Source organism: Copidosoma floridanum, unplaced genomic scaffold (assembly GCF_036245765.1).
Source record: "Copidosoma floridanum isolate Cflo_tuat_1 unplaced genomic scaffold, Cflo_Japanese_pri ptg000006l, whole genome shotgun sequence".
In the NCBI taxonomy this organism is placed as follows: domain Eukaryota; kingdom Metazoa; phylum Arthropoda; class Insecta; order Hymenoptera; family Encyrtidae; genus Copidosoma; species Copidosoma floridanum.
This window is the reverse complement of record NW_028321883.1, coordinates 27,965,216-27,979,588: the sequence shown is the minus strand read 5'-3', so window position 1 is coordinate 27,979,588 and position 14,373 is coordinate 27,965,216. Positions and strand designations below refer to the sequence as shown.

Below are 14,373 nucleotides of genomic sequence, written 5' to 3'. Positions count from 1 at the left end.
ATAACACAGGAACATCGAATGGCATGACCATAGAGGTATAAGAATAGAGGGGAAAAGCGCTATACTAACCCATTAGCGGCAGCGACAGCATAACTAAGTGTAACGGGGCATCTGTCCTTGTTGCCAAAGCCACGTTATTGGCTACTTCTTCGTTCTGGATCCTACAGTTGATTCAATCTCATGTATGACTCGACCAATAACACAACTGCCAGACAAAGACAGATGCCCCGTTACGTAGCGAATTCTGCTGTCGCATATCACGTCCCCTTTTCTCCTCTATTCTTATACCTCTATGGGCATGACTCAATAAAGTATAGGAACGCTGGAATGGTATAACACAGGAACGTCGGAATGGTATAACCAACCTAGTAACTGTCCCTCGACCCACTGTACCCGCCGTGTGTTCCAGTAGCGCTCTCCGACAACTTACCAACATGCAACTTAAACATGACGCAAGATATCGTAAGACATAATTAAGTTGTCGGAGAGCGTTACTAGAACACACCCCCGGAGTGGTATTCCGTAACTAGTTTGCTGTATATCAGCCTATGCTACAATATAAGCTCACACAGTGAAAAAAAGTTACGGAATACCACCCCAGTAAATCGACAGTAGCTATATATATAACTGTATGGCTAACTGGTGGCGATAGGCGATTGCGGAATACACCCTGAGATGAAAGCAGAAGCAGACGAATTTAAGTGTGCATATGTAGGTATATATATGTTGCAGATCTGCAGGTGTATAGCTCTTTACTGCATGTAGAGCTCTTTTTGTACACTTGTCTTATAAATTGCTAAAAGGGAAAACTTACGTTGTTAAGTTCGATTTTTCTCATTTGTATGTTCATAATGCAATGATTGATCGGTGGACGGTGTGTGGAATAGCATGGATGAAAACTGATTTTTAAGGATTTTTATTGAGTGATCTCATATATTTTTTTTATTTGAACTTATACTTAATCTCAGTTTCGTTCTACGTAAATCACTTATCAACTCTTGTTAGAATGAAACAAATACTGTGCGGAAAGTTTGGGTAAGCTTTAAAGCATTTTTTACCACCGGCACACTTTAACATGATTATTTAACCACGATTTGGGTGTTCGTGGGTCTAACGATTTCTTATTGACCCTTATCGAATAGGGTTAATTGGGGTTAATTTTTTAAGCAGACAACTGACATAATTTATCAAGCACATCGCTTTGATTTTATGAATTTAAAAATCATCTCGAGGTTATGTGACCTACCTGCAAATTATTTTTTAATAACTTTATGTAGCAGTCACATAATACTCATACATCGATTTTTTATTTTTTATTTTTTTTAACCAAAGCAACTTTGTCAGTAAGAGATTTGAATAGCTTGTCAAATTGAGCGATTGTTTTCAATAATTTTATTATTTGTCACCCAACTGTCTTTATTTTAGGACCAGCATTCTATTGATATCCAAATCGTCCAGGTACCCACTGTCCATAATTAGCACACGGAATTTGACATATGGAAAGTTCAAGTACTGCAAACCGCTTTTAGCATCTCCTCAGACACGTATCCTCGTAAATTCGCAGAGAAGACAGATTATGATAGTTGCTAAAATTTTAAGAGGAGCACTAAAAATACGATATCTCTTGCTTGGTGGTGCAGTTGGGGGAAGTGTCACTTTACAAAAAGTAATTGTTACTCTGTCACATCAAATATCGTTTTCAATTAATTTGGAACTACAGTGACCATAACGTAAAATTATTTTATTTTTTTATTGCACTTGCAGAAATATGATCAGTGGAAAGATGGACTACCGGATGTGTCTTGGATAAACAATCTTCTTCCAAATGATCAGCAATGGAGAGATCTCAGAGCCTCTTTGTTATATATTAAAAACACCGTGTCTGATAAAATCGAATTAGGTTTGTTTTTTTTTTTTTTTACTTATTTTCTTCACATTATTACTAGTTGCTGTTATTGCGCGATAAGTATTATGCTGACAAATGTAAACAGATCCCCGAATAAAGGAGATTGGGGAAGCCAAATACAAAGAATACACGCTGTGGTTTAATCAAAGATTAGACGATGCCATTAAAGCTGCTCAGTCTAATAAAAATGATGACTATAATAACAATAATACCGATTCATCTAAGCGTAAGTCATTGTTAAACATTTCTCATTTTCAGTGCTCCCGTAATTCCTGTCCGAGTTCCTGACCAGTTCAGCTCTTTACGAATTCCCAATCATTTAGCTTCCTTTATTTTAAGTATTATTTAAAATGTGATATCTAAAATAGTGTTTTTAAATTATTCGATGTATTTGTATTCATTAGGTTGAATTGTTTGATTTTCGAAAGTACACTGCATTTGAAATAATAAAAATAAAAACACTAATTTACTTTTAAATTATTTTATATGAATTAAATGTTAATGCGTGTACTCTTGCATGTATTGACACTTAATGTAAATTTTCATTAGCACTTTAATTTATAATTTGGTCTGTTCTGTTCAGGTGAAATTGAAGTGATCACAGCCTTTGCAAACCAAGTTTATTCAGGTGTGTAAAGATAATAAAAAAAAAGAGCATAACGTTTAGTCTGTCCATTCAGAGTTATGCACTTTGTGATGAAATTTGTTGATTTCTTATAAATTGAAGTAAATTTTCAATTAAAGTAGATACTGAATGGGACAGGCCCTTTTATGCTTTGCATGGATTGTAAATATAGCTATGATTTTATATTATTATTATTATTATTCCGAATTATTGGTTATTTCGAATGCTAAACTGGATTTATTAGTGGGTTTATAATTTTAAAAATATTTAATAATAAACTTATAATATTCAATAGATGAATTTGAATATTACAGATGTGAAGGGTGAGATAACGAAGAATACAGTAGCGTTTGCCTTGCCTGCAGCTGAAAGCGATGAAAGACGAAAATCCCGTACGTATTTTTTTTTTTATATTCAGTAAAATGTTGTAGACAATCCGAAAAACTTTTTGCAACGGAAAAAATTTGTTGCAGAATCTTCTAAACAAAGAATAGATGAAATGCAAGATGACGTGATGAAAATTCAATTGAAGTATCAGCGAGAACTTGAAAGGCTCGAGCGTGAAAATAAAGAGCTCCGAAAACAGATGTTACTTCGTGGTAGTCTCAAACAAACAAATCGAAAGATAAAAGTAAGGACGAATTAAATTTAAAAAAATTTGGTCTCTTTTTGCCAAGTGTTTTCTCATGTTTTATTTTTATAGAAATCTCTCATTGACATGTACAGTGATGTACTGGATGAGCTAAACGATTACGATAGTGCATACTCCACAGCTGATCATTTACCACGAGTCGTCGTAGTCGGCGATCAAAGTTCCGGAAAAACTTCAGTTCTCGAAATGATTGCTCAAGCTCGTATATTCCCAAGGTAACAAAGTTTAGAGTCGCAAAAATTCAATTAAACACATCCACTAACTAATGAATAAAATTTTGTAGAGGTGGAGGTGAAATGATGACAAGAGCTCCCGTAAAAGTTACTCTGAGCGAAGGTCCATATCATATCGCCCAATTTAAGGATAGCACAAGAGAATTCGATTTGACAAAAGAATCTGAATTGGCTGAACTTCGTCGGGAAGTTGAGTTGCGCATGAAAAATAGTGTTAAGGGCGGAAAAACTGTCAGTCAGGACGTTATTGCCATGACTGTAAAAGGTCCCGGACTGCCTCGAATGGTTTTGGTTGACTTACCTGGAATTATTAGCACAGTTACTACTGAAATGGCAGAGGATACTCGTGATGCCATACGTCATATGACTCAACAATACATGAGTAATCCGAATGCTATTATTCTCTGTATCCAGGATGGATCTGTTGATGCAGAAAGAAGTAATGTCACAGATTTGGTTGCACAAATGGATCCTGCTGGCAAACGAACTATTTTTGTCCTCACAAAAGTAATGACTAAAAATTTGTTGGTAAAATAAATAAATGTCCCCTCAATTTAAAAAATCCTAATTTTATAGGTAGATATAGCTGAAGAAAATTTGACAAATCCAGAACGTCTAAAAAAAATTTTGTCTGGAAAATTATTCCCTATGAAAGCCTTGGGGTACTTTGCCGTCGTTACTGGCCGAGGCAGGCAAGACGATAGTATTCAGACAATAAAGGATTACGAAGAGCGCTTTTTCAGGAATTCTAAATTATTTAAGTTCGTTTTTTTCTTATCAACTCAATAATACAAAAGATTATATACGAAAGTAATAAAATAAGCCTACTTCTTGTATAATAATTTTCAGGGATGGTTTGGCAATGTCCGGTCAAGTTACCACTAGAAATTTAAGTTTAGCAGTTGCCGAGTGCTTCTGGAAAATGGTGCGGGAAACTGTTGAACAGCAAGCTGATGCTTTCAAAGCCACGAGATTTAATTTAGAAACGGAATGGAAAAATAATTTTCCCAGGTAAATTAAACTTAGCTCGAAGCTATTACAGGCTGGTTATAATTTTTCGGTGTATTTCCGTAGATTACGCGAATTAGATAGGGATGAGCTTTTTGAAAAAGCTAGAGGTGAAATTTTGGATGAAATCGTGAATTTGTCCCAAGTTTCTCCAAGGCACTGGGAAGAAGTGTTAATGAACCGCTTGTGGGATAAAGTTAGTATGCACGTTTTTGAAAACATATACTTGCCTGCAGCCCAATCTGGAAATCCAGGTGAGAAATCCAGGTTCTTTAATTTTCTTTCGTATAATATTGATTCTCTGTATACTCAATTTTTTCAGGTACTTTTAACACAACCGTTGATATAAAATTGAGGCAGTGGGCGGAACAGCAATTGCCTTTAAAAAGTGTTGAAACAGGATGGGAGTGTTTGCAACAAGAATTTCAGAATTTCATGGTACAGGCTAGATTGAGTGCTGATCATGATGATATTTTTGATAACTTGAAGAATGCAGTTGTGCAAGAAGCTATAGCCAGGCATACTTGGGAAGATAAGGCAATACATATGCTTTTAAAATTTTTTTTTTTTTAATTCATCAAGATATTCTTTACTGAAATTTTTTCAGGCATCGGAAATGTTGCGAGTCATTCAGTTAAATACTTTGGAAGACAGAAGTGTTAGCGACAAGAGGGATTGGGACCAGGCAGTCCGTTTTATCGAAACCTCCGTTAAAGAAAAACTTCAGAGCACCGAGCAAATTTTACGTGGTATGCTGGGACCCAGTCGAAAGGAGCGGTGGTTGTATTGGCAGTATCAAACGGAGGATCAGCAGAAGCGAAATAGTGTAAAAAGTGAACTAGATAAAATTTTGTACGCCGATAAGGTAAGTTAACGTACTTTATCAACACAGCGCATCATTTTTTAATCTTATTCACTTACTCTAGAATCATGCACCAACGTTAACGCAAGACGAACTGATAACGGTCAAAAAGAATTTACAGCGCAGTGGGCTGGACGTCGATAATGAGTTTATTCGGGAAACATGGCACCCGGTGTATAGGCGATTTTTCTTACAGCAAAGCTTATCTCGAGCGTACGATTGCAGAAAAGGTTTTTATCTCTATCACACGGGACATGATTCAGAGGTAGGTTTGAAGATGCATAAAGCGTATTAAAAAAAAAAAAAATTAATTTCCTAAACTTGTAATACATTCACAACTTATTTATAATTCGATAGATGGAATGTAGTGACGTTGTATTATTTTGGCGTATTCAGCAAATGTTGAAAGTAACCGCAAATGCACTTAGACAACAGATCATGAACAGAGAAGCACGCCGACTTGATAAAGAAATCAAAGAGGTCCTTGAAGATTATAGTCAAGATAGTGAAATCAAGCAAAAGCTACTCACGGGCAGGAGAGTCACTCTTGCCGAGGAATTAAGTATGAAATATACACTTATAATTAATAATTTTACTCTTAAGGAACCTGTACATGTATGTTATATGTTTATTCTTGTTGTATTTCAGAACGCGTTAGGCAAATTCAAGAAAAACTCGAAGAATTCATCCAAGCATTGAATAAAGAAAAGTGAACGCCCCCATGAACTTATGCTAGTGCTTCAACTTCTGTTGATAACTCTCTGAGTTGTAAATGAAAAGTGGATATCGATTAAGCGAATAAAGTAAGTTACCATCGTTTTCAGAGCTGTGAGAATTGACACTTGTCGATCAAGCGAAATTTTACGTAGTTTGTTATCAAACAAATGGTAACGAGTCACAAAAACACATTGTTAGTCATATACAAAGAAGAGAAATGCGTTTTTGCATTCGGTAATGGAGTCGGATGTACGAGTAATGAAATATGACAAAGTTTTAGTGTAAATTGTATTAGAATTAAATTAGGAATGGCGTATATCTAAAATAATTAATTTTTGTTATAACTTAGTTATTGAAAAGCAAAATTCTTTTTTTCAACTTTAAAAAGTAATTGTGTCGAAAGGTTCGCATATTTATTATGATGAATTTTGTGCACTTTATACTTCCGAAATTTTTCAATAAGTTGCGGCGTGCTGCGTTATATTGAATGTACATAGTTGAATAAAAAACATAAAAATATAAAAAAAACATTTTCTTAACCAGACAATTTAACAGGTAATCGAATAATCCAGCATTGTTTGATTCATATCACTCTAATTTTGCCTCTCCCAAAAAGTTTAAGTTAAAATGTTCATGGTAAGATTCATATTTTACAAAATAATTTCTAGCAACAAATAAAATAAATATTCTAATTTTTACTACTGTAATATAAGTACATTCGAATAATTGAATTTACTTGAATAAACATTAATTGAGTATGGTATCCGAATAGCAATGGTTATTATTTAATAACGGCGTTATAATTTCGTGACTCTTGTCGGATTCTTCAACTCCACTAATGGAATAGTTAATAATGACCACCACCACCCCTATTATTAAAAATATGTAAACAGCGAAAATTCCAGACCCTCGCTAAATCAGAATATAATGTGTTGTTTTAATAATTCTAATCAAAAATTTTGTAATCGTTTTATTTTTTAGATGCATGAGTTACTTAAAGCCGAATATTATGATTTCAAATAATCTCTCAAGTTGGAATGATTTTTTTACACTTTTGTACACTTTGATATTATGTCTATTGAAATTTTTCACCACATATTTTAAGTGCAAAACGAATGTCAAAACTTGAGTTTTGAATTTAGTTAACAGACATTTCCGCAGAGGCTATACAGTTAAAGTCTACGGCCTCTGAACAACTTATAGCGCCCATGGCGTTTTTGCGAGATTTTTTAAATTTGACACAGTTACTACGACTTAGGCTCTGCGCATACATGGAGTCTTGAACTTCCAGGACCAGCCCCATGTGCCTCTGTAAGTGCGACAAAGAGACTATTACGTTCTTGCTTCTCACACGGGCTTATGGCTCTTGGCAGTGGATTCGAGGTAGGACCATGATTTTAAAATAGCCTTCCGAAAGTCCGATTCAATATTTACGGATTTTTACAAAAATTCTTTCGAAATATTTATGCCAAACTTATATTTTTGAAATACTGATGAATAACTTTATTGTGAGCGTTTTTTTATTTAAAATACGTGATCACATTGTAATTTTTTTTCTGACGAAATTCAAAATTTTGTTTCTCTTTTCTACTGTACAACTACTGCAAAAAACATTGTACAGAAGATATGAGCTCTTGTTATGGTAAACAATTTCAAAAGCAGTTATAAAAGTAGCAAACTATAGTAGCACTATTCTCATTCACAAGCTCAGTTTGTTTTCCAAATGTGCCATCAGTGATAAATAATTATGCGACTATTTTTTTATCCTTGGCCTGAAAATGTTATTAAGACAAATAAATTTGAATAATGAATTCATTCAAACGGTTTTATTTGTAAAAAAAAAAAAAATCGATGTTCACAACTGTAGAGTGAAACTTGATAGTAACAATAAATTTACTTATTTCAAACGAACGAATCAAAATCAATTAACGATATACTTTTTTATGGAGGTACTCTCGATTGATTGCAGGTGGTCGTAATTAATTCGTTTTCTGTAATAAGTGTTTTATTCGACCAATCTACGCTTTGGGTTCCGTCATGGTAAACATAATTGGCACCAAAGTTAGTAAAAAAAATTGGTAACAGAAAAAAAATCAGAATCGCAGGACCCAATCCACGAAGTATGAGACTTTTTACTCGCACGTGACAAGCACTTCTGATTATAGCAATGGATGGAGATCCAAATGACGAAACAAACGAGTATGAGCACATCAGTGCTCCCGGTACCATGTACAGCGGGTTTATACTCACAGAAATGATCTGTTAAAAATAAAATTATTGTGGGTCATTTATGATTCTTGTAACAATATTAAAACTTTGATTTTAAAAAGACAGCTCTTAATGAAATTACCATACATGAGATATATAACAGCATAATGTTTGCTGTCACGACATCGGGCGTAATATTAGTGACTATACCCACAATCACAACCATTGACGATACAATGGTGGACAGATCCAGGCCATCTAAAGAATCCTTATTACTTTTTTCTAGAATACTTGATATACCAGATACTTCCGCTCCATATATTAAAGCGACGCCTGCTCCTAACAAAAACAGCAAACTCCAGGGCATTCTTGTCTCAATTGATTTCCATGTCACAAGACCCTCTGATGATGTTTTTGGCCTTTTGTTTGCTAAAACAACATTTCATTCTCATTTTTTGGGTCAATGCACACTCATTAATTTAGATTTTTTTGAATAAATAGTAGTTTTTACACCTAGTGGCGTATCCCTTCTAAGCTGTTTGTTTGTAATTACATTTGTAACCCCACCTGTAAACACACTTGTAAATACATTTGGAATTCCACTTGGAATAACTTATGAGGTTTTGGTTTAGAGAAGCCATCAGTAATCCCAAATGGTATTACAAGTAACTATTAAATTTGATTTTTTTTTATCGGCAAAAAAGTTAAAAAAAAAAACAATTTCATGCAGTGTCATACGCATGGTAACCCTACGACGTATATTATTCCATAAGTAATTCCAAATGTATTTACATGTGTGTTTACAGGTGGAGTTACAAATGTAATTACAAAAAACTGCTCAGAAAGGATGTCTACCAGATATAACTACCCTAGGGTCGACTTTCCTACGGTGGGCATTTTTGAGCGACTGCTGTGCCCTCAGTGGAAAAAATATTGTACATACGTCATTCATGTGCATCCGATCAGGGCCGTCCCAACGGCACCTCGGGTATTAATTCACAAGCGCCTTCGGACCTATATAGGGGTCACCTTGAGGAGATGCTCATTTGAGACAAAAAATACTTATTTCTTACCACGGGCGCAGCAAACGTTCTGGGGTCATACTTTATATGAACGACCAAGGTAGGAAAAATTGCACGTCCTAGGTGCGCGCGCGTATGTTTAGGGCAGTGTACTTTTTTAAGTCGAAAAATAAATGCAAACTTACAATCATTAGTCCAGATGTATAGAAAATCGAGATCCTTGGGAATGAGGAACATTAGAAGAGATACGAATAAGATCGACGCTGACTCTGGAATTTGTCTATTTGCAAAAGAGTTATATTGATATTTGACTTGGTCCGCCTAACTACTGCATAATTAAATAAACTTACTCTCCTGGTAAGATACTGGTCCATCCGGTCATGAATCCTGGCTCCCGCGTGACCAACAAAATGATGAAGAGAACAAACATAATGACAACGCTCAGTTCGTGAGTGGTCATCTTTCCCAGCTCAGCATACTTTTCTCCCATAACCTGCGCGTTCATGTTTTTGATATTGTTAGTCGCCAAAAACAGATAACCGATAGGAATCTGATCTAAATGTAAATCAAATAGATAAATAACCTTTTTCATGGTGTTTCTATTTTGGCCTATGATAGCAGTGTTTTGGCTGGTCTGACTATTATAATGATTAACTTGGTGACTCATGAAAAAGAACGTGATAATGACTGTCATCAAGACAATGACTAATGTGAAGGGAACCGCAAACATCATCCACTGCCAAAATCCAATTTTTGGGCCGCACACAAACATTTTTTCAAAAATACCCTTGAAGGCGAGGTTCGAGGGTGAACCGACGAGAGTCGAAGAACCGCCAAATATCGCCGCGTACGCGGTTCCTATTAGGTATTCCTTTGTCAAATCGGTTGGTATAGGCTGGCTGCAATGCGTACGAAGACAAAGTTGTAATAAAATTGATAAGTTTTTAGTGCTAAATACATCGTACACATATCTCTATAATCTGAAAAAATCGAATTTGCAATTTTAATTGTATTACCCATTTGGATTTTCAAGATTTTCGGTGTTGATGAACACCCGCCCAAGCCCCTCCTGTGCGAATAGAAAAAAAAACCTTATTGAATTTCATAAAAAGGCAAACACAGAATATATTACTCTCATGTGCACACATCGTGGCAGTAACATATTTCAAAAAACGTGTTAGCACAAATTAAAAAAAATACCCTTTCGAATTCGCCCAACACGGCCAAGACGATGGGCACCATCGTAGCAGTGGCCGCGGTGCTGGTGATCCACATTGATAGGAAATAAGTGACCAGAATCACCCCACTGAGCAGAGAGTAGTGGTTGTAGCTGAAGACCTGCATAACCTTGAGGGCAATGCGCATGTGGAGGTTACTGTCCTCGATGGCTGTGGCAAGAATAAAACCACCGATGAGGATCATTGTCGCGTCGTTTATGTAACACGCGCCGGTATCTCTGATGCTTAGTATGCCGAGGCACGGGAACAGCAGTAAAGGCAAAAGGGACGTCACCCCCAATGGCAGGCATTGCGTCACCCAGTACCCGGCCATCAAGTTGAACACGTAATAGCATTTTGATACCTTTAAAATGTTTAGAAGTTCATAATGTATTTATATGCAGCAGGCAATTGCCTAGATATACACACGCATAGTTATAAATTTAAAAATGTTATTTAAAATTGAATGATTCGAGCTATCCGTTCAGTTATAGATTTGTTAATTTAGTACATTACCAGGGAGTTGTTTCCCAAAAATAACGATGAAAGTAGGAGATTCCAAGTAATCGTAAAGATAATTTTCCAGTAAAGTTTGAAAAAGTATTTAAACTTCCACCAGGCAGATTTTTCACTGTCATCCGATCTAAAAAAATGCCAAAAAATATCATAAATGATTCGGTAACCTCACTTGAACAAACATTGTAAGCTGATGGAACTTAGCTTACGCCATTGTCAAAAGATTTACATTAGAATACTCTCAAAGTAAGTTATATTTTTTATCGTAATTTACAAAGTATTTTCTATGTCCGCACGAAATTATTTTTTTGCAAATATTTATTCGACAATACTATTATTGGTTATACACAAAAATGCATACTGAATGCGTACGTCGCAAATGATAATTGAATATATAACTAACAAATAACAATTGACAAATGCTAATTTTTCTCATTTTTTATTTTTTTTATTATTTTTTTTTTTTAATGACTACAAACACATATCGACATACTGTGAAATTAAACTACTAAAATTCTAAAACCAGGCAAGGATGAGATTATCTGATCTATATTAAATGATTTAATTTTCTCTTTTGAAAGTTATATTTCATTATCGTTATTCAGGTTAAAAGACATCAGTATTTGATTAGTTAGCGACAGGTAAAACATCGTATGAAATAATTTTGTGAACTATATTGGACAACTAATTACCTCAAGCTTATATTTACTTTGCAAATTGTTATTACGAAATACGTAGTGGCACATTAAATGCTAAAAGAGGAAAAAAATTATAGGAATAAGACCAGGCGAGGAAAAAACTGGAATAATACGTTTGAAAACATAATTTCCAATTGTTCAACAGAACTATCTCAAACATTTTTTTTTGATAAGTAGCCGATCCTTACTGACAAGAGATATTTAAGAAAATGGATCTTCATTTGAATTTGTCAATCTTTAGAGCTAAGCCTACGTTACTCACAGACAGTTGTTATCATAACAAAGTATTGTACAATTTATGTACATTTTTCGCACACTTGTTTTATTGATAACAAATAATTTGTGCACACGTTTACATAATTTTACTTGATTAAATACAGCAGATATATTTTTTAGAAGAAAATGAATCAAAATTAGTCATTACATACTATAGATCAGTTCTGCTTAATTGGTCACAGGTTGTAGTACTTAAACGACTTTCCGTAATGAAGTTCTTATTTGACCAGAATAATCGTTGGATGCCTTTATGATAAACGTAGTCGCTACCAAACAGTACGTACAGATTTGGTAACAGCATGTAGCTGATAATAGCGGGACCCAATCCACGAAGTATGAGACTTTTAACTGTAGCGCGACCAGCATTTCTAATTACAGCAAGAGGTGGAGATCCAAATGACGAAAAAAACGAGTATGAGCACATCAGTGCCCCCGTTACCATGAAAGATAGAGGGTTTACACTCGTAAAAATGCTCTGTGGAAAGAAAATTTACAATAATATTTAAGTGATTAATCTTACATATAGTTTCAAAACACTAACTTTACATTAGTAATAATATTTAAGTATATAGTAAGTAATATTTCACAAATACCTATTACATGGTTTTTTACGTATCCTAAAGTCCCTACCTCTACCATCTTATCCATTTTTTCCCTAATTTTTCTCCCGTTTCCATAAGTATACACAAACCTTTCGTAAAGATCTTTAGTGCAAAGTTCTGCTCATAGATGACTCAGTCATCCATGTATCCTATTTTACAGGTACTGTATTAACGGGGTACAGTTCACTTTTAGCACACTTCAGCCGTTATCATGTTTAATAAAAGAATCTGTTTCGTTAACTATCTAACTCGCTGTACCCACATTTTTTTTTAAACTGATAGTGACTTTACCGATGAGCTGGCTAGGTGTTGGTTTGGTTTCCCTCGGAAAAACCCCCAGATATCAACCACTATACGTTTTAAAAATTGAATAAGTGACGGTTTCACTGTATCTAGGGTATTCGGTCCATGAAAAAAAGCTTTATCAAAAAAACTAAGATATATTTCAACTGGATTCGAACCCATGGCCCACTGAATTTTCCTGGCTAGGAGAACCAGACCAGCCATAGAAGCTCTATATAATAACATTACCGTAAGTATATTAAGCATGAAAAATTATAACAAAATCAATACCACAGAAGCGAGAAAGGGCAGCACAATGTTCGCGGTCACTACGTCGGGTGTGATGTTCGTGACTACACCCACGATAGCAAGAGCTATTCGTAATAAGTGGTATGCAGGTAGCTTCTCGCGATCCCAAAGAGGTTCCATAGCATCTTCAAGATTTCTTGCTAGACTAGATTTTGTCATGCCATCTGACACAGCGACGCCTGCTCCAATCAAAAACATCAAACTCCAGGGCAGTTTGGTCTCAATTGATTTTAAAGTTACCAGACCCTCCGATGATGTTTTGGGCCTTTTATTTGCTGAATTGATATATTTCTATTTTATTTTCTGGTTCACGAGTCCTCATAAATTTTCATATTTTTTGACAAAAGCCATTTTTATTTGGCTAAGAAGTTTTGTATTACGTTAAGTGTATGCATGCGAAGCAGTGCACTGTTACATCTTCGTTAAATAGTGACTATACTCACGATCATTAGCCCAAACATAAAGAAAATCGAGATCCTTGGGGGTGAGAAACATCAAAGCAGATACTAATAATATTGGAGCTGAGTATGGGATTTCTCTGTTTACAAAAAGTAAAAGATGTATTAGCCGATGTAAGATACTGAATTTTATTTATTTTTTTTTTTTTTTGGAGAAACGTATGGAAATACGTATTTAAAAAAACTCACTTTCCTGGCAAGATACTGGTCCATCCAGGCATGAATCCGGGCTCGCGCGTGACCAACAATATGATGAAGAGAACAAACATAATGGCAACGCCCAACTCGTGACTGGTCATCTTTCCCAGACTTTCGCTCTTTGCTTTCATAACCTGCGCGAATACGTTTTTAAATTTTAACTAAAAGTTGAAAATAAGTTATCAAGAGGCATCTGATCTGAATGTAAATGAAATAGGTGAATAACCCGTTTTATGACGTTTCTAATTTGGCCCTTCATCGCCGCGTAACTCTGGGCGTTTTGGTCATTCGTTGGTAGTGTGGCGAAGAACAAGAAACTGACCACATATATCCAAGTGAAACAGAGATTGAGGAGTGACAAGGGAACCGCAAACATCATCCATTGCCCAAACCCGATTTTCGGGGCGCACAAAAAGATTTTTTCGAAAATACCCTTGAAGGCGAGGTTCGAGGCTGAACCGATGAGAGTCGAAGAACCGCCAAATATCGCCGCGTATGCCGTTCCCATGAGGTATGTCATTGTCAATTTTGATGGTTTTGGTTGGCTGTGACGCATATGAAGACAAAATTGTGTTAAAATTGAT

The 14,373-nt window shown here is 35.3% G+C and overlaps 2 protein-coding genes across 5 annotated transcripts; one reads left to right on the top strand and one right to left on the bottom strand.

Moving 5' to 3' along the window:
• Positions 1-752: 752 nt before the first annotated feature.
• Opa1 (Opa1 mitochondrial dynamin like GTPase) lies at positions 753-6,467 on the top strand. 4 transcript variants are annotated; one of them, XM_089598470.1, is made up of 18 exons: positions 753-1,035; position 1,143; positions 1,511-1,666; positions 1,765-1,900; positions 1,992-2,132; positions 2,490-2,534; positions 2,846-2,923; positions 3,005-3,162; positions 3,235-3,398; positions 3,467-3,923; positions 3,993-4,177; positions 4,266-4,427; positions 4,491-4,678; positions 4,747-4,961; positions 5,032-5,289; positions 5,351-5,551; positions 5,644-5,848; positions 5,935-6,467. In XM_089598470.1, exons 1-18 carry the CDS (start codon positions 1,007-1,009, stop codon positions 5,997-5,999), a joined length of 2,844 nt encoding a protein of 947 aa, XP_089454596.1. In that variant the 5' UTR covers positions 753-1,006; the 3' UTR covers positions 6,000-6,467. The 4 variants fall into 4 exon arrangements, with proteins under 4 accessions (XP_089454596.1, XP_014211656.2, XP_014211659.2 ...); XM_014356170.2 differs by lacking the exon at position 1,143 and having other exon boundaries at positions 1,426-1,666; XM_014356173.2 differs by lacking the exons at position 1,143; positions 1,992-2,132 and having other exon boundaries at positions 1,426-1,666.
• Positions 6,468-7,911: 1,444 nt separating this feature from the next.
• LOC106641660 (protein I'm not dead yet-like) lies at positions 7,912-13,860 on the bottom strand. The gene is made up of 10 exons (XM_089598854.1): positions 13,781-13,860; positions 13,577-13,671; positions 13,116-13,312; positions 10,434-10,814; positions 10,250-10,302; positions 9,817-10,132; positions 9,584-9,726; positions 9,419-9,513; positions 8,354-8,640; positions 7,912-8,262 (listed from the first exon to the last, which is right to left on the bottom strand). The coding sequence occupies exons 1-10, from the start codon at positions 13,858-13,860 to the stop codon at positions 7,945-7,947; spliced, it is 1,965 nt and encodes a 654-aa protein (XP_089454980.1). The 3' UTR covers positions 7,912-7,944.
• Positions 13,861-14,373: the final 513 nt, after the last annotated feature.